The sequence below is a fragment of the Fistularia commersonii genome, chromosome 26 (assembly GCF_037954325.1).
Source record: "Fistularia commersonii isolate RoL2024-O1a breed Wild chromosome 26, RoL_Fcom_v1.0, whole genome shotgun sequence".
NCBI classification, from domain to species: Eukaryota; Metazoa; Chordata; class Actinopteri; order Syngnathiformes; family Fistulariidae; genus Fistularia; species Fistularia commersonii.
The window spans coordinates 14,151,228-14,179,220 of NC_141309.1; the positions used below are offsets into that span (position 1 = coordinate 14,151,228).

A 27,993-nucleotide genomic window follows, 5' to 3' on the forward strand; every position below is an offset into this window, starting at 1 on the left:
TGTGGGCACTTGTCTCAAACCAGACTCTTCACCATCTGAAGTAAAGTGCTGTAGAGTGGGTCATTGAAGACCTGTGACATTTACTATAAAACACTGAACTAAACAGATAAATCAGGAATATTGGTCCCATTCAGTTGGGCAGAAATAGCTAAATATATTCTGTATATGACATTTTACTAAATGCTTCTCATGACATTTATCGAAAAGGATATAGTTTACATTGTATGAAATAGAACAAGAATTGTAAATGATAGATACTAGTGACTTGCTGAAAGCACCTTTTGTACAGAATTGTAGTCTACATAAAATGCAGTGGCCACTCCAATGATATATTTAAAATAACTTGTTGTGTGGATGTGGGTGGGGCCTCCCAATTCAGTTCTGCTGCAATACTAGTTTGTTAATGTTATGGTTATGTTGAGTTATGGTTATGTTCAGGGATTTATTGCCTTTTTATTAAATGACAGTTATTTCAAAGTTGCACAGTGGTGAGCACTTCAACCTCACAGCACAAAGGTGCGCTTTCGATTCTGACAAGGGGACCTTCCTGTGTGGAGTTTGCATGTTATCCCCATGTCTGTATGGGGATTCCTCCCACAGCAAGTAATTTGGAAAAAATTGGGAAAATTGCCCTGAATGAGTTGTCGGTATCTATATGTGGCCCTGCAATTGACTGGCGTGCAGTCCAGGGTGTACCCCGCCTCTTGCACATCCCCCGCAACCCTGAGTGCAGGATAAACAGCAGAAGATAGATGGTTGGATGGATGGATGGATAAATTAAATATGGATTTTCTGTATTAAATTTACAAAAAGCTTTGAACATTTTCCTGCTGGTCCATTGAGAAAGGTTAACTACTGAACAACTGTGTGTTGGTGCTAATAGGTTTTTTTTTTGTCCTCTTATTAAAATGGAAAATCATTTTGAGTTTCCATTTTAATGTGAAGTCCGATCATGGGAGGTGAATCATGAATGATTAGACATTTAAAGTGTATGTGATGCTTTTAAAAATGCTGTGTTATGTTGGTCTCTATATAATGCAGACTCAGGCCAACATGGGCCAGTGTCTCCCTGAGCCAGCCTTGGGGGGCACCGGCCGGTGTCTCCCTGAGCCGGTCCCAAGCCTGGATGAATGCAGAGGGTTGCGTCAGGAAGGGAATCCAGCATAAAACTTTTGCCAAAACCAAACATGCGAATCAAACCTAATAACCAGATCATACCGGATAGGTTGAGGCCCAGGTTAACAAACGACCACCATTGGTACTGATGACCTCCAGGGTACCAATGGAACTGGGTCACTGTAAGTCAAAGAAGGAGAGGAGGAAGGTACGTTCCGAAGCAGAGAGAGAAGAGAAAAGGCAAGAGTCTGGGACTGAGAGTAGGGACCTTGAATATCAGGACTATGACAGGAAAAAGTAGAGAGTTGGTCGACAGTATGCAGAGAGGGACGGTGGATATACTTTGTGTCCAAGAGACCAGATGGAAAGGTAGTATGGCTAGAAGCTTAGGAGCAGGTTGTACAGGAATTTGTGAGAGGAAAAAATAGAGTAAGAGTTATCTTGAAGGAGGAGTTTGTAGGAATGACCTGGAGGTGAAAGGAATGTCAGATAGACTTATGAATCTGAAAATGGAAATTGAAGGTGTGATGCTCAATGTTTTTAGTGGCCATGCCCAAAAAGGTGGGATGTGAGTTTGAGGAGAAGGAGAAGTTCTGGAATGAGCTAGATGAAGTGATGCAGAGAGAGAGATGAGAGAGTGGTAATTGGTGGAGACAGGCAATAGAGGGGATGAAGAAGTGATGGGCAGGTTTGGTAAACAGGATAGGAATGCAGAGGGACAGATGGTGGTAGATATTGCAAAAAGAATGGAACAAATACATCTTGTATAGATGAGGTAACCTGAAAAAGATTAGTGACTACAAAGTAGCTGTAGGTGTGTAGTGTGTAGTGTAGCCAGACAGCATAGAATGGTGGTTTGTAGGATGACTCTGGTGACGAGGAAGAATAAGAGGACAAATGCAAAGCATGGGAAAACATGGTGGAAACTGAAAAGAGAGGAGTGTTGTATGGTTTTGAGGGGGGAATTGAGAAAGGTTCTGGGTAGTCAGGGAGAGCTTCCAGATGATTGGAGAGCTACATCTAGTGTTATCAGGGAGACAGTTGGGGGAGTGCTTGGTGTATCATCTGGAAAGAAAGTAGATGAGGAGACTTAGTGGTGGAGTGAGGAAGTGCAGGAGTTTTTACAGAGAAAGCAGTTAGCAAAAAAGAAGTGGGACATTGAGAGAACTGAAGAGAACAGACAGGAGTACAGGAAGATACCAAGTAAGGCAAAGATAAAGGTAGCAAAGACAAAACAAAGAGCATACGATGACTTGCATGATCGGTTTGACTGTAAAGAGGGGGGAAACGATCTATACAGGTTGGTGAAACAGAGCGATGAAGACGGAAAGGAGGTCTAACAGGTCCGGGTGATTAAGGATAGAGAGGGAAATATATTGACAGAGGCTAGAAGACTGATGGGAAGATGGAAAGAGTACTTTGAGGAGATGAAGAATGAGGAAAATGAAAGAGAGGCAAGGGTAGAAAAGGTGACTATTGTAGACCGTAAAGTAGCAGAGATTAGTAAAAGTGAAGTGAGGAAGGCATTGAAGAGGATGAAGAGCGGAAAGCCAGTTGGTCCTGATGATATACCTGTGGAGGTGTGGAAGTGTCTACGAGAGGCAGCGGTAGAGTTTCTGAGTACATCATTCAACAGGATCTTAGAGATTGAGAAGATGTCTGAAAAATGGAGACGAAGTGTTATGGTTCCCACTTTTAAGAATAAGGGAGATGTGCAGAATCACGGCAACAACAGAGGGATAGAATTGACAAGCCATACAATGAGGTTATTGGAAAGAGTAGCACAAACTAGACTGAGAGCAGAAGTCAGCATTTGTTGAGGCTCCATGCCTCAACAGAGTACCGGTACTATAGATGCAGTATTTACTTTGAGAACGCTAATGGAGAAGTACATGCTTTGAGAATGCTAATAGATACTAATAGAATAAAGAAGTTCAAAGAAGGCCAGAGGGAGCTGCATTGTGTTTCTGTAGACCGAGAAAAAGCATATGACAGGGTGCCAAGAGAAGAGCTCTGGTATTGTATGTGGAAATCTGGAGTGGCAGAAAAGTATGTTAGACTGGTGCAGAACATGTATGCTAGCTGTGTATGCAGGTGAGGTGGAGGTATGCACTGGAAAGGAGAGGAATGAAAGTTAGTTGCAGCAAGACAGAGTATATATATGAAAGTGTTGAAAAGAGGTGAAGAGATGGATTGAAGTAGTTTGTAATGGAGGGAGAAAAGTGTCAGGGGTACTAAGCAATAGAAGACTCTCAGCCAGAATGAAAGGAAAGGTGAACAAGACAGTGGTAAGACCACAGCGCCGTATGGCCGAGAGACAGATGGCAGGAGGCTGCGCTACAGGTCGCAGAGATGAAGATGCTAAGGTTCTCTTTGGGAGTGACCAGGATGTATAGGATAGGAATGAGTCTATCAGAGGAATAGCAAATGTTCGATGTTTTGGAGAGAAGGTCGGAGAAGCCAGACTGAGATGGTTCGGTCATGTACAAAGGAGGGATAGTGAATATATTGGTAAACAGATACTGGAATTGGAGCTGCCAGGCAGGAGGTCTCATGGAAGACCAAAGAGAAAATTTATGGATGTAATAAGAGAGAATATGAAGGTAGTTGGTGTGAAAGAGGAGGATACAGAGAACAGTGTTAGATGGAGAGGGTTGATTTGCTGTGGCAACTGAAGGGAAAAGCCAAAAGGAGAGGTTACTTCAATTCTGCACATTACCCTCATTCTTAAAAATGGGCACCATCACACTCACCAGGCAAGTTCTCACTTGCCTCAAGTTCTCACTAAGATCCTATTGAATAATCTACACAGAAACTCTTCCACTGCCTCTCCTAGACACTTCCATACCTCCACAGGTATATCATCAGGACCAACTGCCTTCCCACTCTTCATCCTCTTCAATGCCTTCCTCTTTTCACTTTTGACTAATCTCTGTTACTTTGTGGTCTACAACAGTCCCCTCTTCTACCCTTGGCTCTCTTTCATTTTCCACATTCATCAGCTCTTCAAAGTACTCTTTCCATCTTCCCATCACTCTTCTAGCATCTGTCAATACATTTGCCTCTCTATCCTTAATCACCCGGACATGTTATATATCCTTTCTATCTCTATCTCTCTGTTTTGCTAAACTGTATAAGTCATTTTCTCCCTCCTTACTGCCCAGCCAAGCATGCAGGTCATTGTACGCCCTTTGTTCCATCTTCTCTACCTCGATCTTTACATTACACGTTATCTCCCTGTATGCCTGTCTATTCTCTTCACTCCCCTTAGTGTCCCACTCCTTCTTTGCTAACTGCTTTCTCTGTAAAAACTCCTGCACGTCCTCATTCCATCACTAAGTCTCCTTATCTACTCTCCTTCCAGATGACACACCAAGTATTCTCCTACCTGTTACCTCGTCTATACAAGATGTAGTCTACCTGCGTGCTCCTACCTCCTCTCTTATAAGGTACCCTATGTTTCTGTTTTTTCTGGAAAAAAGTGTTCACTACAGCCACTTCCATCCTTTTTGCAGAATCTGCTGCCATCTGTCCTTCTGTGTTCTTATCCTGGATGCCAAACCTGCCCATCACCTCTATTTCCTGCACCAACATGTCTGTTGCCATTTAAGTCTGCACCAATTACCACTCTCTTATCTCTGGGGATATTCTGCATCACTTCATCTAACTCATTCCAGAACGTATCCATCTCTAACTCACAACCCACCTATGGGTCATAGCCACTAACAACATTGAGCATCACATCTTCAGTTTCCAATTGCAGACTCCTAAGTCTATCTGACATTCCTTTCACCTCCAGAACATTCCTCACAAACCCGTCCTTCCAGATAACTCCTACATCATTTCTTTTCCTGTCAGTACCATGATAGCACAACTCAAAACCTGCTCCTAATCTTTTAGTCTTACTACTATTTCGTCTGGTCTCCTTGACACATAGTATATCCACCTTCCTTTTCTGCATCATGTCAACCAACTGTCTACCCTGTCCTGTCATTGTCCCAATATTGAAAATCCCTTTTCTCAGTCCCAGACTCTTGCCTTTCCTCTTCTCTCTCTGCTTCCAAATACAGCTTCCTCCTCTCCTTCTTCGACTCACAGAAGCCCAATTTTCACTGGTACCCTGTAGGTTATCAGTACCAATGGCAGTTGTTGTTAACTCGGGCCCCTATTGATCCAGTGTGAGGATTCTTAGATTCAATTTCCATTGGTTTTGGCACTAGTTAAATGCCAGATGCACTTTGTGATGCAATCCTCTGCATTTATCCAGGCTTGTGACCAGCTCAGGGAGACACTGGCTCATGTCCCCCAGTTGGATACTCAGACAGAAACCCAATCTTATGTCAAAGTTCATTTCTGTCTCGAATTAGACTTTTTTTTTTTCTTAATTTTTTAATAGTTTCTGCTTACTTTTGCCTTGTACGATCCCCCTTAATGAAGAGTACATCAATTTATCAAAGAATCTTGGAATAAAAATAAAAAACATCTAGACTGAGCAGCCTTCCATTTTACACATTTTTTCGCCCAAGCAACCTCTGCCAGAAATCCGAGATGACCGTACTGTAATGTGTAAAATTGAGTACTAAAACTTACAACTTCCTTGAAAATTATATCAAGTCTCACAGGTATGGCTGGACCTTTCAGTTATAATATAATTGCACATCTCACATTCCCTTAGTAATCAGTCATAGCATTATAACCCTTTATTACTTTGTTACTTGGCAGGATTAAATTTTAGTGACTGCAAACTTGAAAAAACTTCAACCAAGAGTTAATCAACTGTTACTAGCTAGCATTTTTCATGCAAAGGAAAATGCAGTTTCCTTTAGATGCAGTTTTGTAGGTGATGTTCAAGTTTTAAACTGATTTTTATGACACCCCGCCAGCCAAATCAAAAATCTCAAATCAGAATGTGTTTGTGCATCTGTTGTGGCGTTCACAATTTTGTCCTTGTCTTCTCAATTTTCCTCTACAAAATGAATCAGTCATTAGTTGTCTCCTCCCTCTGAAAACTGTGTCAACAGATCAGAAAAAAGATTATTTTAACAGCATAAAAAATGTGACTCTCGGTGAAAAGGGAATATTTAGTTTTTTTAAATGCCTTTAAGGAAATGTTGTTATTATTATTATTTATTTTTTATTATCTATCTATTTCATTTTTTTTGGCCTAAATAAAAATAGAAGTTTAACCTTAGTCCTTATCAAAGCATTGTTCAGTCTTGACATGTTTGTTATTTATTTAATATTTCCAATACCAATACCAATATATTACAGTTGAAGGCTTGATATTTGAATTAATAAGTGAACCCTTTAAATGCATGAAACAACAGCCAATGTGGATAACCGAGATGCTAATTTTTTGGTCAGCTGTTGATTTCAATGATAAGATGGAAGATAAGTGAGAATAGAATGAAAGTAAGTAAAGAAATACATCATCTATTTGGATAATAAACATAACACAAAATATTAATAATCAGAGGCACTTACATATATTACACTCATTTGGCAGACACTTTTTATCCAAAGCACTTAGAGTGGGGATGGAAGGGATTGAACCCAGGATCCTATACATGCAAAACATGCCCGCCACCACTGCGCTATCTACGAAAGATTGCTAAGTTCTCACTGAGCTACATACTACACATTAGACACTCTGACAATGCATCCACAACTAACATGACATCCTTTGTACAGGACATCTCAATTCACTTCTGAGTAAATAGTTTAAACAGTTAACATAAAAGAAAGTTGAGATGGGGCTGGTGCCAGATGCCTGCTTTATTACCTTGGCAATTGGCCCAGGACTTGCTGAAAAAGATTTACAGTTGTCAAATGGAAAGATATTCGTCAGTAGCTATTGTAATCAGGAGGCCAAGTCTGTAATGCATAAATATAGGGTTCTGTGGCGCACAGGAGGCTGCAAAAGACATCAACCATTATGGTAAAATTGTTGATCACACTAGGGGAAAAATCAACAGTATGCAGCACTCAGTCCTAAGCAGCACTGCTGGCAGCTGTCCAAGCAATGCTAACCAATGACTCACCTCTCAAAGAGCTCCAACTATTACAGCCACCATTCCCCATATTCTCCTTATTAAAGCTTAATGGACACTGCTTAGTTGGCCAAAAAGCCTCTTATTATTATATTTTATGTTAGGACATCCTCCAACTTTAATGACTTAGAAATGCACATATTTGTCATCAACCCTGCCACTGAGAACTTGCAGGAAGTGCATATCTGAGCAGTGAATCTCAAGTACAATTTAAATGTTCTTGTGCTTTAAATATGCTTTAACACTTAGGGCCCAAAGGTTTACATGTTTGAAACTGTGTGTAAAATTGAAATTATATGCAAACAAATGTGTGTGGACTTTCTAATGTGTAAAATAACATAAATCAATAATTCATATTGGATGTTAGTAACATCATACACAAGACACAAATAGGATAATTGGGCACACATTGGGCCCACATTCTTATGTTCTTTTGCTGAGGAGGAGACAGAAACACAAAGAACAGGTAGAACACAAGCTTTCCCTCTGGTATGCCTTTTTGGCCATTTTTCATATGGCTAATGTTGTCTATTTGCTCATCTTTTTCTTAAATCAATATTTTTCTCGTTTTACTAGCATTACTGATTGTCTTGCCGATACACCTTATAGAATGTCGTTGTCTGCCATATTCATATTTCTTTGTTGTACCGAGTCTGCTGCACCGAGTCTGCTGCAAGTTTAACACCTATTGTTTCTTTGAACCATTAGTTTTGCATTTGTTGTTATTCTGCTTTTTGACCAAAAGAATTGAAACATCCACAACCAGCTTATTGAAATACTGCGTTTGCACTGCATTTGCTCTTTTCGTCATTACACAAGTACTCTTGCCGGATAAACTGTAAATCATAGACCCATAAATCATTCCACATGTTGACATAGGGCATACACTCAATGTTGTGTGCCGTATGACCTTCCAATTGAGTAGTGAGCATTTGTGTCTGTTGGCCACTTTAGTGCAGTGCTCCTTGAGATTTAATTTCACAAATAGCAATTGAAAAAGCAAACTTACAGTGTGCTCAATTTCTTTTTACATCCAGAGGAAATGATCACTCGTACCCATGAATACCACAGTTAACACGCTGACAAGTTGAAATAATGTTGCAAACACATTATTCTTTCAGTCTTGGTATACATAGCTATGTTTATTAGCATATCAAGATGTTGATTAAAAAACCCATTCTACATTGAAAAGTATGCCAAGAGATAAATAGACGACCTTCAACCCTCCATGTTCAAGCCTCAGGGACAGAACCCGGGGTTTGTGTTGATTTTAAACATATCATATGGTGGTATTGGTTTATCAAGACTAGCAGAAATTTAGACCTTTCTGTTTAAGCAATGCATATCTACAAGTCCAATGCAGCCTCAGGGGAGCAAAGGCAAGAGTCTTCCTGAACCCTCCCAAGCCTGGATATATTCAGAAGTGTGTCAGGAAGTGCATCTGGTGTAAACCTTGTGCCAAAAGCAAATACAGGTATGCCAATCAAATCAACGAATTCCATACCGGATCGGTCGAGGATCGGGTTAACAACAACAGCCTTTGGAGCTTATAACCTACAGGCTATCAGGGGAAAGTTGGTTACTGTGGATCGAAGAGGGAGAGGAGGAAGGCGTTTTAACAGTGAGAGAGTGATCAGACAGCATAGGATGGTGGGGATGATTTCATTTTTGGAGCTACTTGAGAATTTTCCTGAGCTGAATGACATAGATTGGCCTTGTGATTTAGCCTTTACTGTGGACATAATGACACTCATGAATGAGCTGGACATGAATCTTCAAGGGAAAAAACGGTTTGTGCCAAAACCAAAAATGCGAATCAGTCATAATAACCAAATCAAACCGGATCGGTCGAGGCCTGGGTTAACAACAACCACCATTGATACCAATGACCTTCAGAGAACCAATTTAAACTGGGCTAATGTAGGTCAGAGATGGAGAGGAGGAAGGGGTGTTTGGAAGCAGAGAGAAGAGAAAAGGCAAGAGTCTGGGACTGAGAGGAGGGACTTTGAATATTGGGACTATGACAGGAAAAGGTAGACAGTTGGTCGACATGATGCAGAGAAGGAAAGTGAATGTACTGTGTGTCCAGAAGACCAGGTGGAAAGGGAGTAAGGCTAGAAGCTTAGGAGCAGGCTTTAAGTTGAACTATTATGGTACTGACAAGAAGAGAAATGGAATAGGAGTTATCTTGAAGGAGGAGTTTGTTAGGAACATTCTGGAGGTGAAAAGAATGTCAGATAGACTTATAAGTCTGAAACTGGAAATTGAAGGTGTGATTCTTAATGTTATTCTTGGCTATGCTCCGCAGGTGGGTTGTGAGTTAGAGGAGAAGGAGAAGTTCTGGAATGAGCTTGATGAAGTGATGCAAAATATCCCCAGAGATGAGAGAGTGGTAATTGGTGCAGAGGTCAAAGGGCATGTTGGTGAAGGCAAAAGAGGGGATGAAGAAGTGATAGGTAGATTTGGCATAAAACGCAGAGGGACAGACGGTGGTAGATTTTGCAAAAAGGCTGGAAATGGCTGTAGTGAACACTTTTTTCCAGAAAAGACAGGAAGATAGGGTAACTCAAAAGAGCGCAGGTAAGAGCACATAGGTAGATTACATCTTGTAAAGACGAGGTAAACTGAACAGGATCATTGACTGCATAGTAGTCCAAGGTGAGTGTAGCCAAACAGCATAGGATGGTGGTTTGTAGGATGACTGGTGACATGGAAGATCAAGAGGACAAAGGCAGAGCAGAGGACAATATGGTAAATGATGAAAAGGGAGGAGTGTTATATGGTTTTCAGGGAGGAGTTGAGAAAGGCTGGGTTGTCAGGGTGAGCTTCAAGATGATTGACCAACTACAGCTAGTACTATCAGGGAAACAGGTAGGAGAGTATTTGGTGTGTCATCTGGAAGGAAAGTCAATGAGGAGACTTGGTGGTGGAATGAGGAAGTGCAGGAGTACATACAGAGAAATCAGGTAGCAGGGGTAGCAGAGAAGAAGTGGGACACTGAGAGGACTGAAGAGAACAGACAGAGTACAGGGAGATACAGTGTAAGGTAAAAATAGAGGTGGTAAAGGCAAAACAAAGGGCGTACGATGACTTGTATGCTCGGTTGGATAGTAAGGAGGGTGAGAATGATCTATACAGGTTGGCGAAACAGAGAGATAAAGATGGAAAGGATGTACAACAGGTCCGGGTGATTAAGAATAGAGAGGGGAATGTATTGACTGATGCTAGAAGAGTGATGGGAAGATGGAAAGAGTTCCTTGAAGAGCTGATGAGTGAGGGAAATGAAAGAGAGGCAAGGGTAGAAGAGGTGACTATTGTAGACCGTAAAGGAGGAAAGATTAGTAAAAGTGAAGTGAGGAAGGCATTGAAGAGGATGAAGAGTGGAAAGACAGTTGGTCCTGATGATATACCCGTGGAGGTGTGGAGTGTCTAGGAGAGGCAGCGGTAGAATTTCTGACTCAATTATTCAACAGGATCTTAGGATCTATTCAACAGGAGTGAGAAGATGCCTGTAGAATGGAGTCAAAGTGTGATGGTTCCTATTTTTACGAATAAGGGGGGATATGCAGAATTGCGGCAACTATAGAGGGATAAAGTTGATGAGCCATACAATGAAGTTATGGAAAGTAGTGGAAACTAGACTGAGAGCAGAAGTCAGCATTTGTGAAGAGCAGTTAGACTTCATGCCTTGGAAGAGTACCCCAGATGCAGTTTTTGCTTTGAGAATGCTAATGGAGAAGTACAGAGAAGGCCAGAGGGAGCTGTATTGTGTTTTTGTAGACCTAGAAAAAGCATATGACAGGGTGCCAAGAGAAGAGCTCTGGTATTGTATGGGGAAATCTGGAGTTGCAGAGAAGTATGTTAGACTGGTGCAGTATATGTATGTTAGCTGTGAGACAGTGGTGCAGTGTGCTGTAGGGGTTACAGAGAAGTTCAAGGTGGAGGTGGGACTCCATCAAGGGTCAGCTCTGAGCCCCTTCTTCTTTGCAGTGGTGATGGACAGGCTGACAGATGAGGTTAGATAGGAATCTCCATGGACCATGATCTTTGCAGATGACATTGTGATCTGTAGTGAGAGCAGAGGACAAATTTAGGAAAATCTAGAGAGGTGGAGGTATGCGCTGGAAAGAAGAGTAATGAAAGTTAGGAGCAGCAAGAGAGAGTATATGTGTGGGAATGAGAGGAACTCGACTGGAACAGTGAGGCTACAGGGAGTGGAGATCAAGAAGCTGGAGAATTTCAGGTACTTGGGGTCAACAGTCCAGAGCAACGGAGAGTGTGGAAAAGACGTGAACAGACGGGTCCAAGCAGGTTGAAATGGGTGGAGAAAAGTGTCAGGGGTACTATGTGATTGAAGACTATTGGCCAGAATGAAATGAAAGGTGTAGAAGACAGTGGTGAGAACAACAATGCTGTATGGCCTAGAAACAGTTACAATGACAAAAAGACAGGAGGCAGATCTAGAGGTCGCAGAGATGAAAATGCCAAGGTTCTCTTTGGGAGTGACCAGGATGGATAGGATCAGGAATGAGTTTATCAGGGGAACAGCACATGTTCGATGTTTTGTCGAGAAGGTCAGAGAAGCCAGACTGAGATGGTTCCGTCATATAAAAAGAAGGGCTAGTGAGTGTATTGGTAGACGGATGCTTTAATTGGAGCTGCCAGGCAAGATGTCTCAAGGAAGACCAAAGAGAAGATATATGAATGTAGTAAGAGAGAATATGAAGGTAGTTGCTGTGAGAGAGGAGGATACAGAGAATGGGGTTAGATGGAGAAAGTTGATTCCCTTTTGCGACCCCTGAAGGGAAAAGCCAAAAGAAGAAGAAGAAGAAGAAGTATCTTGTACCCAGCCCGTCCGTCAAATTTTAAAAGTCAATGGGCCCCTGAGCCAAAAAGTTTGCCCACCCCTGGCATTAGGTTAAGAGCAGCAAAGATTAATGAAAGTGAATTGAGGAAGGCATTGAAGAGGAAGAAGAGTGGGAAGGCAGTTGGTCCTGACGATTGTTGGATAGTAATTCTAATTCATGCTGGCCTAAGTTGAACCCTGTAAAGAGGAGACCGAGGTTATCACAAGAAATAACACAGACAAGAGATCCAGAGAATCCCCCCTGGTTCCTCCTTGCTCGGCCTTTTATTGTGTGAAAGTGTATTGGTGTTGTTGACAAGATCATATACAGGAAGAGAGTAATTCCTGTTTACATTCAGGGGGGTAGGTTCCTTATCAGGGGGTAGGTTCCGAATTGCTTTGCAGTCATTTGGCAGACTCTTTCATCCAAAGCGACTTACAGTGGAGGTGCCGGGGATTGAACCCAGGACCTCATGCATGTGCTCTACCACTGAGCTGCAACACCTTTATGCTTATTTGAATTTATGATCACGGGGGTAGATTCCTGTTTAAGGACGAAGGCCATTTGTGCTCACACGTCTGGCTGTCTTCATGTGAGTAGTCGAAATAACATAGCTATGAATATAGAGAAAAAACTCTAACAATGATATAATGTGGACGTATGGAAGTGTCTAGGACAGGCAGCAGCACAGTTTCTGGCTAGATAATTCAATAGGATCTTAGAGTGAGAAGATGCCTGAAGAATGGAGACAAAGTGTGATGGTGCCCATTTTTAAGAAGAAGGGGGATGTGCAGAATTGCGGCAACTATAGAAGGATAAAGTTGATGAGCCATACAATGAAGTTATGGGAAAGAGTAGTGGAAACTAGACTGACAGCAGAAGTCAGCATTCGTAAGCAACAGTATGGCGTCATGCCTAGAACGAGTACTATGCAGTATTAGCTTTTCTTTGAGGATGCTAATAGAATGAATATGTGTGAATGAGAGGAACCTTGGTGGAACAGTGAGGCTTACAGGGAGTGGAGATCAAGAAGTTGGAGGATTTCAAGTACTAAGGGTCAACATGCCTTAAACTTAGTTGGTGTGAGAGAGGAGAATACAGAGAATAGTGTAAGATGGTGAACGTTGACTCGCTGTGGTGACCTGTGAGGGGCAAAGCCAAAAGGAAAAGAAAAAAATGGAGATTCCTCAAATATTCAATTCTGAATCAAAAAATAGAGTAGTGAATGTTCTTGTTTCTTGCTTTTTTGACAGGCTGGAAATATGAATTGTAGATATCTCTAATTCAGTATTTGAAGGTCAAAAGCAACGTCCCTGTAATTCACAATGATTCATCATTCATGTCCATTTTTCATCATATTTACAGATACATTTTATTAAAATATTGACATCCCAATTTGAAAAGTATCCATAATTTGATTTTGCAAGGAGCAACTCTTATTATATCAACAGTCCACTAGTAAGCAGCAGCAAAGATCTTGATGTTTATATGTTATCCTTAGATTGAAAAGAAACATGAAATGAAGCCATACGATGACGGCTATCAGAAAAGATATGACAGTCCCAGATTTGCACCCCTTACATCAACTCAACTTGGTCAAAGTCACATTTAATAGTGCATGTGGCAGAGATCCATAAAACAGCAAAGAAGAAAAACAAAAACAATCTCCCATAACAATTTAAGTGATAATTAAATTAAAAAAAAATCTATTTTAAGTATTTTGAACTGTCCAGTGATCACATCATTGAAATAATCGTAAAATATATTTTAGACAGTTGTATTTATGTATTTACAGATCCGTAAAAGTCCCTAGAGCTCACTGGTGATGGGCAAAGAAAAACATTTATTGTCTCTGTAACTAGAGCTCAGTTTATTGTATGACACCTTTGGAACTGCAAAGGATGAACTAGCCTTATGGAAGTTAAACAGCTGAAGCAAGAAATGTTGAGGAAACAGAGGTTGTAAGTGCTACAGCCACAGCTGTACAGAGAGCAAGAATGGCTGGTACACCAGCCCAATTAATATTGACTTTAGTACTGAAAGTCTGACTTTTACTACTGTAATAATGGAGAAAATAAGTCCACCTCTACTCCTGACTATTTGTATGAAATACTCCCAGATATAGACCGCCTCAGAACACATACATATGCACACACTTGCAAAAATAGCTTATTTTGTATTCTGAACATTGTTGTTCACGCATTTTTCATGAACTCTTTGGAAAGAGTGTGCAAAGTTCATCAGTTGAATTAGACAGTTATTTTGGACTAACAGTTATTAAAGCATTGTACAAAAATGGCATGATCATTTCCATTGAGGAAGACAGAATGTTTTGAAAAATTTAAGGATTTTTGGGAAAGCAATATCCATGCTGTCTGACTAAAATTGAATGTCAGAACAACGTGTTGTGCACTGTTCTACTCTAGCCTCAAATGGGGCACCATTGGTGGTGCGATGGTTGAGGCTAGAATCAGTTATTAGAAATAACTAACAATTATCAATGATGATTATTAATTATTAATTACATTTATCAGAGTATCATTGACCCAATACTGATATTGACCTTTGTTTGGAGCACCACCTGCAAAGTTGGAATATAATAATTAATTTGTGAAATACAGTCTCAAGAAAAGGTTTTTGAAAATGTCAATATTAAACAATAAATATAGTAAAGTATCAAATAGTAAGGTATCAAGCACTGACCCAGTCTCAGTCTCAGTCTCAGTCTTGTCACAATATGTATACTCATAAAACCAGGAAACTGGTATTAAATTTACATGTATGTGTGCGTGTCTGTGTGCATGTGTGTGTGTGTATGCATGGGCATGTTCAAAAGGACCCCAAAAACGGAGACGGACTCGGAAAAACTACCAAAATGGCAGCTTTAAAGCAAACTGCCAAAATAGCGACAGTTGTAGTCAAAAGGCAGCCACCTTGTGCAACCATGTGATGTGGCCGGAAGGTACAAAGGAATGAATGGGATGCCAATGGATAATGTCCTGTGTAAATGTACATGGAGGTGTGTTTGTGCTAGGAAACAAAAGGAAAGAAGAGAGAGGATTCAAAGAGCAGCAACAGTTAACAAGGTAACAATAGCGATGGCATGGGAATACAGTGATTCCCCAAGGCACGACAGGAAAACAGCGATCACAACATGAACATAACACTGATCAATGACTAGCATCTTGCAATGAGTTTATCAGTGATGTGATGTTCCGAGGACAGAAGGATGTTTCGATGACGGTTGCGTCGGTTGATTTGTGGTTGCCGACAGAAGTGAGGCGTCCTCTGGATCAATCACCAGGTATGAGAGACTGCTGGTGATCTTGAACCATGGCTGTCTCTTGAAGGTTTTTGGGTGTGGTCTGCAGTACCAGAAGTTGGGTCGGGACGTCGAGCATCCGGGTAGACAGGAAGAAAGATGTCTTTGCGTAAGCCACCTCTTGTATACTAAAGAGTAGCTGTTAGAGTGTCGTTTCAGTTCAAAACGCATTGTTATATACGGGTTGGTAACATCACATTGTGTACCTTGTAGTAGTCCAATGGATGAGGGTGCTGGGACCCCCCACACCCCCACCGCAGTAAGCGGCCTCTCCTGTTATCACTTGCCTCAGGAATGTGTACCTGAAAGGTGAGGATGAGTTTATTGCAGCATGGGGTTTGATCCTTAAAACAAAGGATTTGATCCCCTTTGTGTTCCACATTTGGTGGTTGAATAACAGAAATAAATCTGAGTTAAAAGTCTGTGCTTGAGGCACAACAAACATGTAAGGTCAAAGACATATACAACAGCCACAGCAGGTGACTTTCACATGTTATCAGTTTTTACTAGTGTTCTTGGTCGATTAAAAACCACACATTTCCAAATGTATTTTTAAAGACCACTGTCATATCTAGAAGTGAAATTTCTTTATTCAATCAGTTTAAATTTGTAATTTTGGTTAAATGAACCCAAACAGCACAGTAACAGAATGTCTTCTTTCCATAAATAAATTACTGCGAAACATCCAGACACTTGACAACCTGAAGGAGGCCAACGCTCACTTGAACCACACAGAGTTTCATCGGTGCCCAAAGTATGCTTTTATTGAGGGATAACAACAACTAGTCCTACACAACAGATCGGTACTCTTTATGTACAGGTATTACCAAAGACAAAGGACACAGCTCCTCACTCTATCTCTAAGGGAGAGCTGTCGGACTCTTGTCAGAGACTCTCCTCTAGCATCCCTGAGTAGACTTTTCCAAGAGGCTGAGGAGTGTGATCTCCCTTTAGTTGCAGAGCCCCCTCCAATCTCCCTTTTTAAAGAGGGGAATCACTAACCCAGTTTGCCAATCCACTGGCACTGCCCCTGCCTTCAACGCGATGCTACAGAGGCATGTCAGCCCCACAGCCCCACAACATCCAGAGGTTGAGGAACTCAGGGTGGATCTCTTCCAGTCCCACTGCCAACCAACCCCCATCCCTGCTGGGGTTCACCAACAGGTTTGGGTGTTTACTGCCTTGACAGGCGCCGACCACCTTACGGCCAAAGCCCTGGACAATGGAGACACAAGCATGTCCTACTCTTACTGTCCCCCACGTCCCCCACAATGTGGTTGAAGCTCTGCAGGGGGTGAGTGTTAAAACTCTTTCTGACCGGGGACTCTGCCAGATGTTCCTTAGAGACCCTCACAATGCATTTGGGTCTGCCAGGTCTGACAGGCGTCCCTCCCCCACCATCGGAGCCAGTTCATCACCAGATGGTGATCAGTTGACAGTTCTGCCCGATCTTCACTCGAGTTTCAAGAACATGCGACCTCATGTCAGATGACAGGACCCCAAAGTCGATCATTGAACTGGGACCGAAGGTGTGCTGGTGGCAGGTGCACATATTTTCATTTCTCCTTTATTTAACAAGGAAAGTCCCATTGAGATTAAAAACCTCTTTTTCAAGGGAGTCCATATGGACACCATTATGCCTGAACATGATGTTTATTATTGACAATCCATGAAAGGCACAGAAGTCCAGGAACAGAACATCACTTGGGTTCAGATCAGGTGGACCATTCCTCCCAATCACACCTTTCCAATTGTGCATTGAAGTCTCCCAATAAGATGAGACAAGAGTGCTTTCTAGCAACCCTCTAAGGACCCCAAAAGGATGGGTAGTCTGAACTGCTGTTGAATGCATAGGCACGCACAACAGTCAGAACCCATCCCCTAACCTGAAGGCAGTGGGAGGTTGCCCTCTCATCCATTGGGTCGAATCCCAACATGAATGCACCAAGATGGGGGGCAATTAATACGCCCAGACCTGCTCTCACCAGGGGCAACTCCAAAGTGGGAAAGACTCCAAAACCCTCTCAAGAGGCCTGGTTCCAGAGCCCAAGCTGTGCGTCAAGGTGAGTCCGACTGCATCTATCCGGAAAATCCTTTGCTCCCACACTAGCTCTGGCTCCTTCCCTGCTAGAGAAGTAATGTTGCATACTTCCAGAGCCAGCTTCTGCGAATGTGGATTGGACCGCCACCCAACTCACATGTCACCCAAACCCCATGGCCCCTTCTATCAGTAGTAAGCCCAAGGGAAGGGGGCCCTTGTTGCCCTTTTGGAGCCCAATTGAGCCCCACTGGTGCAGACCTGGCCACCAGGCCCCATCCCTGGGCTTGGCTCCAGGGAGGGGCCCTGGTTACCAAATTCCAGGCAAGGGAAAACTACGTCTGTTCATCTTTTCCCTCATTTAGGGTGCTCTTGAGCCATCTTTTGTAAGGTCCTTCACCCAGGACCAGTTTTCCTTGGGTGCCCTCTACCAGGGGCATAAAGTCCCAAACAACATAGCTCCTTGGAATCGGATCACTGGGACACGCAAACCCCTCAACTACAATAAGGTGGTGGCTCAAGGAGTGGTACTTGAATACTTAACTTCGAATAATGACTCTTTGAAATATGATTCTTGAAACTAAACTATGGCTCTGGAGGGAGCTGATTTTGGATTTGTTGTGTGTATTTGAGACATAATGGGTAAAAGAAATCCATCTATCCATCTTCTGCTGCTTATCTTGCACTCAGGGTAACGGGGGATGCTTGAGCCTATCCCAGCTGTCATCAGGTGAGAGGCATAGTACACCCTGGACTGATTGCCAGTCAATCGCAGGGCCACATATACAGACAAACAACCATTCACTCACTCACTCACTCACTCACTCACTCACTCACTCACTCACTCACTCACTCACTCACTCACTCACTCACTCACTCACTCATTCAGGGCAATTTTCCCATGTTTTCCAATTAACCTGCATGTTTTTGGACTGTGGGAGGAAACTCACACAGACACTGGGAGAATATGCAAACTCCACACAGAAAAGAGAAAGGTCCCCTTGTCGGAATCAAACCAGGGTCCTTCTACTGTGAGGCCAAAGTGCTAACCAATGTGGAACAGTGCCGCCAGTAAAAGAAAGATGAAGTCAGCTCTTGAAAGATTAAGATAAAAATAATTTAATTAATGGAAAATGGAAGGTGCACAATCAGAAAGTACAGTTAGGGCTTACAGCTGATCTGCTATCAAACTATGGAAAAAACTGTGGAGACTATACTGTATGTGAAATTCATAGCTACTACTTTTTTGCTGGAGAGTGAGGTGTGTATATCATGAATGTATATCAAATATCCCATGTTTTAATTTTCTTTTCTATTGAAATGTGCATTTTGCTACTTTTGGTGAAAGTGCTGACATTTAATCATCTGCTTTGGATTATCAAAATCATTTCCTTAAAGATTGTACTCACATAGGTCACATGGCATGTTGACTGAACTTTGCTGAATAAATGTGTGCAGCTACTGTATGTCCTGTATTGAATTGAAAATTTAAAATCACCAGATGTCTCTCTGAAGAGGTGAGTATCAAATGTATTTCTGTTCTCTGACGTTTCATAAACATATTGTCTACATATTATAAAATCTGTAACTTCTTTTCAATTTCAAGATGCTCAAGTATACCTTTTGATCAGTTTTAAAATGTTAATAGTCACGCTTCAAGAAGCATGATGCAGCTTTTGCCCATTGAATTCATATAACCTAAACCACGCTGGCACACAAATGTAAGAGGGGGATCTGAATCAGCGAAGGACTAATAATGTGATAAGCACTCTCTTGGAAATGGGGCCTTGATTCCATTTAAGAGGGCAAAATATATTTGCACGTTCTTGCTCAAGGCTTGCAACTTCTATATAAATCACTCCAGCTGAAAGTTGGTGTTTGAGCACCACAGATTACAGGTCTTGAGGCGTACACTGTATCACCAGCCAAGACTATTAATAACTGTGCTGTGCCATGAGCAAATTACGCCAATTCCAAATATTCTGAGAGCGGATGAAATATTGAAATTGAGGCTTTTTGGCTAATTTAAAAGGTTATATATGGCTCTCTATTTCTGCTCTCTTTCCTTTCACTAGGTTCCACGGCAGCTGAGTGCTCTGGCATTGTACAGGTGTGAGCAGTCAGCATTGGATTACTGCCATGCTCACCTGTCACTGCACCTCAATGTGGGTATGGAACCAGCTACTCAGAAGTTGGGAGGTACAATACTAGCCAGGTACCACCCGGGCCTAAAGACTACCCCCTTCTCTGAGCCTGCAGTGTCATTCCCCCAGACCCACTCCCTTCACCAGTGAGTGATTGTAAGACCATATGAACCATATATTGTGACCATATATTATACCATATTGTATGGGAGGGAATTGGCACTGGTGTAGAAGCAAAGGAGACAATTAATTTACTACAGAGCATTCCCAGACCCAGGATAATGAAAATAAAAGTATTTCTCTGTGGAAATAAAGGGGTGCAGCCATATTAATTGGTGAGCTTCTAACCCACTTGACCGACAATGTTCACTATTCACCTTAAAGAACAGCAGTTTGAGTATTTACTTTCTCCTCTGCCTCTTGAGGTGTTGTGTGGATAACGGCTCTATGATTTGTTAATCGTATTATAAGATTTTGCCTTGATTTCTCCTCATCTAGGAACATCTGCTATGTCAGGTAAGGTAATAAAATACCACATGCAGAACAGAACATGAGAGCAGTGTGGCAAGCAAGAGTGAGCCACATCAACTCAAAGATCATCAAAGCTGTGTTTTGTCTGTTGCTATTTCTGACTGTGCTCCTATCCAGACGGTTCTGTCTCTAACTGAAGTCTTTGGAATTCCCACAACAAGAAATTAACCCATCACAACAAAATTACCAAATTCATTACATTACATTACATTACATTGCATTTGGCAGACGCTTTTATCCAAAGCAACTTACAATAGAGGACATAGGGATTGCAAATACACTTGCAAATACACGATGCACAGAAAAATTCAAACAAGACAGGATAATAACAGAGAATAATTGTCACCTAATATGTAGAGGGACACATCTTGTCTGCAGTAAGTACATTTTTTTTTGATTTCCTTAATGAGTTGTAATGTCGATCACATTATAATTTATAATGTGAGAAATAAACAGACCATAGATAAACAAGTACAGATATTTGACATTCACATATTTAGCCTACTTTTATCATTTATTTTAATCACTCTTTTATCTCGTTTTATTTTTTTTGTTTCTAAAATGTGTTCTTGAACCAATTATCTGATGTCATACATTCCATATGTGTGTACTCTTTACAAGATGTTACAAATTATAATAAAGTATGGTGAATGACCTGAAACTGTGTTTTTCAAGATCAAGCTCTGAGAGATCAACCTAAATAACTGATGTAGGTGAACACTGAAATCTGAAGAGCACAGTTGTGATGGCAAGACTGTTTAAATGGGACCTATTATGCTTTTTATTTTTTTTTCAATGTCTGATGTCCAGAGTAAATGTGACCAAAGTTTTAAATAAAAATATAAAAGTCAATAATGTGATCACAAAGCTTGCTTTCAATAATACTGTGAACAGCATGTTTCGAATGATTTTTTTCTCTATTCTCATCAGTTTATCACAAATCTGCTGTACACTCAGCTTGACAGCTAGCAATACGGCCCCATCAAACGGCTGCTGGAAGACAACCAGTCAGAGAAAAGTATGCTGTCAGGGAGGTGGATGTTTTAGCTGCTAAAACAAAAGAGTTTAAAAAATTGCTTGACACAAAGGATGGATTCATGGGGGATGGTTGATTTTCAAAGTATAACATGAATAAAATTGTTTATAGAAGTGCTTAAGGAATAATAATCATAATTATTGATTTATTAATTTGTTCATTAATGCACCAATATTGATCATATCGCTCATATTATATCAAGCTCATAATCCATATAGTAACAATTTACAGCCATTTCACCACCTAATATCTTCAAGCAGTTCACACTTTTTCTCCACTTTTTCAATGAGTCCTCATTAACAGACATTTGGCAAGTGCTTTGCCTGGTTTTGTCTGTAAATGAGGTTAAAAATAGGCTGTGCAGAAGACATATCTGCTCATGACAACACTTTGTGAGATTCATGCTGTTGGAGGATTTACTGTTCTCCAGCCGCACACACCAAACAGTTTAACGACCCTGATAAATTGCATTCTGCAGTCACTTCAAGTGTTCAGAATAGCGTTGAATGAGGGAACCAGGACAGAGAGGAATGGAAGATGCAACATCTGCACTCAGACTTGTGTTCAAATGCATTTATACTAATAGCCTGATGACTCATGATACTTCAATCAATAAGCACTTCTGGCACCAATGCGACTCTATAACTTCACCCAGAAAGTAAAAAAATGATTACAACCCAATGTATGTGTTAAAGCAAGCGAATGACTCAGACGCAAGAGAAGTACAAGATATTTCCCCTCAGGAGATTGTCTAAAGCAGGAAGGGTTGACAGATGATTTTATGGATCAAAGGGTCATTCGGGGATGCAAAAAAATATTTCAAACTGAGAAGGGACGTTGTCTGGAAAAAAATAAGATAAATTCATACACTATCAAGTGAAATACAATGAAATAAAAATTGTCACGTTGGAAATGGACACTGAGCTCAATATTTTTAAATGAGCTGTATTTTTACTTGCAATGAAAGGCACATCTTGCTATTTGAGGCTGAGGGTTGGATCTGTTTGATTTTTATTCATGACCTTGATTTTCAGAAAGGAAAGCTCATGGCAATTTTTATTCATTTATTTCATTTATTTATTTATTTTTATTTTTGTCTTGGCTTCTTACTCAGTTGGCATTTTATCTATGTGAAAACCATGTTAGTCCCTTTGACAATCTTGGCACTTTCTTGGAAAACAGCCACAGGCTGTTTTCTTCCTCACCAAAAATGTCAACGTAAGCAAGACAACAGAACATTTTAAATCATATGGTGCTAAATCCCCAAATTTTGTTCCTCTGATTTAATCTGGTGATCTTATTTCTTTGGGATTCAGGATCATCAAGAGTCTACACTACATTTCCTGATAAATGCTAAGGAAGCTGAGGTATTTACTGCTGTTTTGTTTCTTTTTGTGCTCCTTTGGATATATATCTGGTTGATTGAAAAAAATCTCCCTTCATATTTCTTGTAAATCTAACAAGATCTTAGGAGATGTTTCTTCTTGCAGCATTTTCTGACCCATAATTCTCTCATATAAGTAGAGCTGCCATATTACAAAGTAGATATGTATTTTTCACAGCAGACCAGTTTGTTGCACTTGAAGTGCAAGGGGATATATGCTATCAGGGTTGGCTACAAGAGTAGAATCTTATTAAAAACCAACTCCATCCCGCAAGCAGTGGAGTAACATTTTATTTGAGGTCAAGGTCAAGTTCTTGTATGTCTTTGTCAGTTAAATGTTGAACCGCAACTCCTGTTAGGTAGGGCAACTGTGAAAATTCTAGAATTCCCCTGAGAGTTGTAGGGCTGCTTTGACTCTACATCTCATAGACCCTGTATAAAACTGGGGTTCGCAGTTTTATTTTAAATCTGTCTCTCAGTTTGCTAGGCAATTGACTGCTTTCCTCGATAACTTTTGGGATCGATTTTTTACATTTTTTCAAACTCAATTCACAGCTTTGTAGTCTCATAAGGGTCTATGAACTAGGCGTAATGTTCCTAGATACTAATGAGGGGTCTAGAAATGGTTTTCATAAAACAATAACTTTTAAGGGTATGAAAATATTGTCCTGTGAAGGTTGGGATAAATAAGTTTTTGTTTTTATTAGTTTTCAAGATTCTATTCATTTTGAAAATTGCCCAAACCTGTGAAGGAGACAGTGAATGGTTGGTTCTCTCTTTATGTGGCCCCGTGAACAACTGGGGACCACTCCAGGATGTGCTTCATCTCTCTCCCAATGACCTCTGGTGTAGGATTCGGCAGCTCTCTGCACCCCTGAGTGCAGGATAAGTGGTAGATGATAAATGAGTGAAGATTGTAATCAACTTCATGTTTTCTTAAATTTAATTGAAAGAGTTGTGAAATAATATATCTTTGACAAAAATTAAGCCTGAAGAAATGTTCAAAATTCTCTAAATTTGTCTTAAAACTAATTTCAAAAGCCAAAACAACAACTAAGAAGTAAAATAAACATACAAGAAAGGAGATAGTAAAGGCATGGAGTCCCTGGCAGGTTTAAGCCATGAGTCAAGGACAAATTCCTGCCCCCGAGGGCACTTCATCTTGGTTTGTCATTTAAATAGCACCTTAGTGCACTTATATTCTTATAGAATCCAACTCTAACAAACGTCAGGCAAAAGAGATTAAGTTGCACAGATGTTCTCACCTACCTCTCTCATAGGAAGCAAATCAATGTATTTATTATGTATTATGTATTATGTATTATTATATTACTTTCAAGTGAAAAAAATGCACCCAAGCATCAAGAAATCCCATATTCACTAAAATATAGCAGTGAGGAGCCAAGCTTTGTTTAATCCTTACAATTACGTATTGTCATTTACACAAACATTTCTCACAAAATACATTTCCATCACTTGAAATTATAACAATTGATTGTGGTCATTGTCATTATTGGAGAGAGATTTAATATTCAACTCAGAATGCTACACTGCTATTGCCTTGAATCTATAGGTTTTTCCACAGACATGTCAAAGCACAAAAATAGGGTAAATACAATATGATGTTTGAATGAAAGTGCTAGGAAGTGCAAGTGAATTATATCCTTGAAACATACAAGGAAATGGGGAAATTATGCTTCAGCCCCTCGACTGTAACTGCATTAGTTTCATCCACTGTCTCCACTCAAGGCTGAGACCCAGAAGTTGAGATAATATTCCATAGTCAATTGCAGCTATTTTTAGTTTAAAATCCATCTCCCTTAATACCATATTCATTGTTTGAAATACAAATCAATTATGGTAAATAGAGCTGTAGTTAAGCTGACACCATACTACCCAGTCCATATAAACAGCTGAACACCTGTATGCTCAGTTCTACCAATATCAAGCACGCACTCATTTCGAGATTCCTGTGGCATTCAGCTCCATCAGCTCTATAAATGTTGTTAATTTTAATCAGATTTAGCTCTACAATCAATGTAAATACATGTAGTTTTGTATATATCTGCATTTATAAACTGTAAATGTTAATGTTCAATTACTGGTCTCTTTTGCATAGTAATAACATTTATCCCTGTGTAACACCACCAAGTGCACAGAATGGTATTTCAATTGAGGAAATAGGTTGCTAGGCAATCCTTTCAGATCTAAGAGAAGGTCCATATGAGATGTGAAGATGGCAGATAGATAGTGGTAGCTGAGTAAATTGCAAGTCACACTGAACTGATGAGCAGGGTGAAGAAGTGATATACTGTAGCAGCTGAATGATGCTGTGAACCTCTTGCCCTCACACTTGGCCCTAGCTGGTGCCAACAGGTGACATAAAATCAGAGACTAAATTTAATGTTGTTTTTTTATTCTTTTGAAACAATCTATGAGAGAAAAAAAACATTAAATTCTTTACAAGTTATCAAAATGTCACACGCTTAAAAACTGCAACAGTGAGAGACATTGCCAGGAAAGGTGAGTGGATTGGCTCAAGCAACCACTGTTTGGTGGGAGAAGGGAAAAGAGATTGCTTTCACATTCTGTTTTGAATGGTTGACTCCCAACTCCCATTTAACACATTGGAGGAAAAAAGAAAAAATACAAATAACCAGTGTTAATGAAACAGCAGAAATGTCACACACTAGACCAACGCTGGCCACTGACATGGTTTGATGGGTCAAATTGAGTTTAGCAGTCTTTCAGTCCTAATACACAGGTGTAGTTGTATGGCCTGAAGAGAGTGGGGGGATTTATAGCTGTGAAGACTTTAGCTGTCATGTCGCTGCAGCAGCAGCACAACCACTGCTCAGCATCCCTGCCAAGGCGCAGTTTACTCTGCCAGCACTGCCCTTGCATCCCAATGAGCTGTATGCAGGAGACAGCTAATGTTACAGCCTATTGCCGTGTATCCTGGGAGATGAGCTCAAATAACTCAACATAGACACTGTCAGTGGGGATCAAAACAGATACAGACCTCTTATTCAGCTGTCCCCATAATTACAGTTTATGAAGAAAATAAACAAACTAGATAGTCACCATAAGCTGAATTGGATCAATGTGATTCATAGTTTTAAGGGCTAGTTCTCTGTTTCTCTGTAATCCGTCTTATGTCTTTGTATGCACAGGCTGGGGCATTTGGGGGAGCACAAGAGCCAGGTGTAAAAACGTGGGTTGTTCCATCAATTTTAGCTTGCTTTACTCATTAAATCTCTCTCACAGAAGGCTATTCAGGGCATGCAGATATTCTGTATTCTTCTCCTAATTTTCTCCCTGACTAGGTATCTATCATTGCATATCTAATCAAATCTATATCCCCTACTATCAGGTTTAATTAGGGGACGTATGTATTCAATCCAAAATTATTCAGAATACTAAAGCTGAAGTGAGTCATGTTAAGGAGGGATTTGTCGCTTTAACACTGTAGCTGATGAATGTGGGTTAGAGGGGTCAGGCACAGAGGTGTTTTGTGACTAACAGAGTTCCCATGGGTTAACTGTTTAGGGAAATTGGTGTCAGCGGGGGGGGCTTGACCTACAAGTATTGAATATATATATTACATATATATTATGTGTTAAAACATCTACATGGTCCTCATATTGGGAAAGCATAATGAAGGTGTTATAAGCTGTACTAAAAAAGTGTGTAATAAATGAATAAAATAAATGATCAGTTATCTTTGAATACTGTAAGGCAGGGATCAGGAACCTTTTTGACTGGGAGAGCCATAAAATCCAGATATGTCGAAATATATTTCATTAAGAGCCATATCGTATTTTCAACATACAATAAACTAAATATGTCTTACTTTTAATGCGATCTCTGGTGCTGCATGGTTTTGTTCGAAGTGCCGCTTTATATTTGACCATTTCATCAATGCAAATTTTATCATTGCTTACCTGACATACCGCAGATCAGTGACGTGCAGTGAGGTTCATGGCTGGTGAAGCACTGACATCATTAGTCAGATTTACAAACATATGAACCCTACTGAGTAGCTTATTCACCATTTTATTGACAGCAGTTAACGTGTTTTGTTTAAAATATTATATCAGCATTCTTTACATATACAAACTGTAGCATAGAAAAAAGCACATAAAAAAACGTTATTATCTTCTGCCTTTACTTATAAATGAAGTCCATGCCCGCTGAGCGGTTTTCCTTTACCTTAGCATTGTGGATGCTGATGTTGAGTCTTTGCTGTTCATTCTAAGCCAAATCTATCCTGGACATCCAGAATGTTTTAAGCGCGATTTGACTTTGAATGTGAGTGGCCAACCGCTCATGTTTGATTGTCAGAAGTTGAGAAAAGAATGCAGGAAAAGCAGAAAACTTCCTACTGGACATCCACACAGCCAGCCTTTTTGAGTGTACCACTCCATTTGAAAGGACCGAGTCTTCCGTCTCCTAGTCTGAAGCAAATCCGTTAGTGCCGGCGTCGGTGTTCCCTTACTTATTATCTCCTGCTTCGACTGAAAGTCCAGTTTAGAAAATTCTTTCAGTTCAGCTATGTAATCCTCCATTTTGGAAATAAAGAAGATGATGAATTACATGAGAAGCAGCAACCAAATATCCTTCAGACAAAGTGTCTGACATGGATGCTTGACAATTACTTGTTTTTTTGGTGTAATAGAAAGATTTGAAATAGAAAGAGATTATTCAATCTCATCAAACTAGATGTTCTTTCATTTTAACATGTTTGTTGCCTTGTAAAAATGTCTCTGTAGAAAACAAAAATGAAGGAAACTAAAAAGTGTAGCAGAAAAGATTTTTATTAAATAGCAGGGCATTTGTTTAATTTGAGCTCCTTGACTCGTGCAGCTTGAGCTTCATCCTGGCCCATGTTACCAGTTCATCCACTCTCTTAAACAGCCTGGATGTGCATGGGCAGTTTGTAACAGACAGATGTAATCCATATAGCTCCTTAGGGGTGGGATTCTCTAGCCTGCAGCCGGACCTCACCTACTACCTGCCTTGCCCCGATCAGGATGACCTCAAAAGATCCACAAAGAGGATGAAGGAAATGGAGCATCCCATTGTGACCCCAGCCTTTGGTTGTTGCCATCCAGAGGTGACCTTAATGGCAACTTGTGCATTTTTCCAGAGGTAGTTCATGATCCTGGCCCTGATGTTGGCTGGAATGTAGAAAAATTCCAAGATGTAAGCTATGAGCTGATGTGGTACTGACCCATAGGTATTGACAAGGTCCAGCCTTATGATGTGCAGATTTTTCTTCCTCTTATAAGTGGTCTGGATCTGTTCCCAAATCATGGGATCAGGATAGGCAGGTAATCCTTGAATCCTGGCTTTCTGGCACCCGGTATGAATATAGTTGTTCTCTGTCAAGTACGTGATCATTCTTCTTCCCATCACGGAGAGGAAGACTATGATTTTATGCCATAAGAAGAAAAAAACATTATAAACATAATCTTTTCACTTTTCTTCAAGATGTTGATGCAGTTGAATGTAAAATTGTGGTA

General features: G+C 40.5%; 1 protein-coding gene and 1 pseudogene across 2 annotated transcripts in view; both read left to right on the forward strand.

The window, feature by feature from the left end:
• Positions 1 to 20,789, forward strand: part of LOC147218703 (leucine-rich repeat transmembrane neuronal protein 4) — a 68,735-nt gene extending 47,946 nt beyond the window's left edge. Inside the window, exon 3 of one of the 2 annotated variants that reach the window (XM_086173562.1) lies at positions 19,449 to 20,789. In XM_086173562.1, the coding sequence (XP_086029688.1) occupies positions 19,449 to 19,667 (219 nt within the window). In that variant the 3' untranslated portion in view covers positions 19,668 to 20,789. The remainder of the gene's footprint in view (positions 1 to 19,448) is intronic. The other variant, XM_086173563.1, reaches the window with a different exon arrangement.
• LOC147218704 (uncharacterized) lies at positions 1,980 to 11,968 on the forward strand (annotated as a pseudogene).
• Positions 20,790 to 27,993: the final 7,204 nt, after the last annotated feature.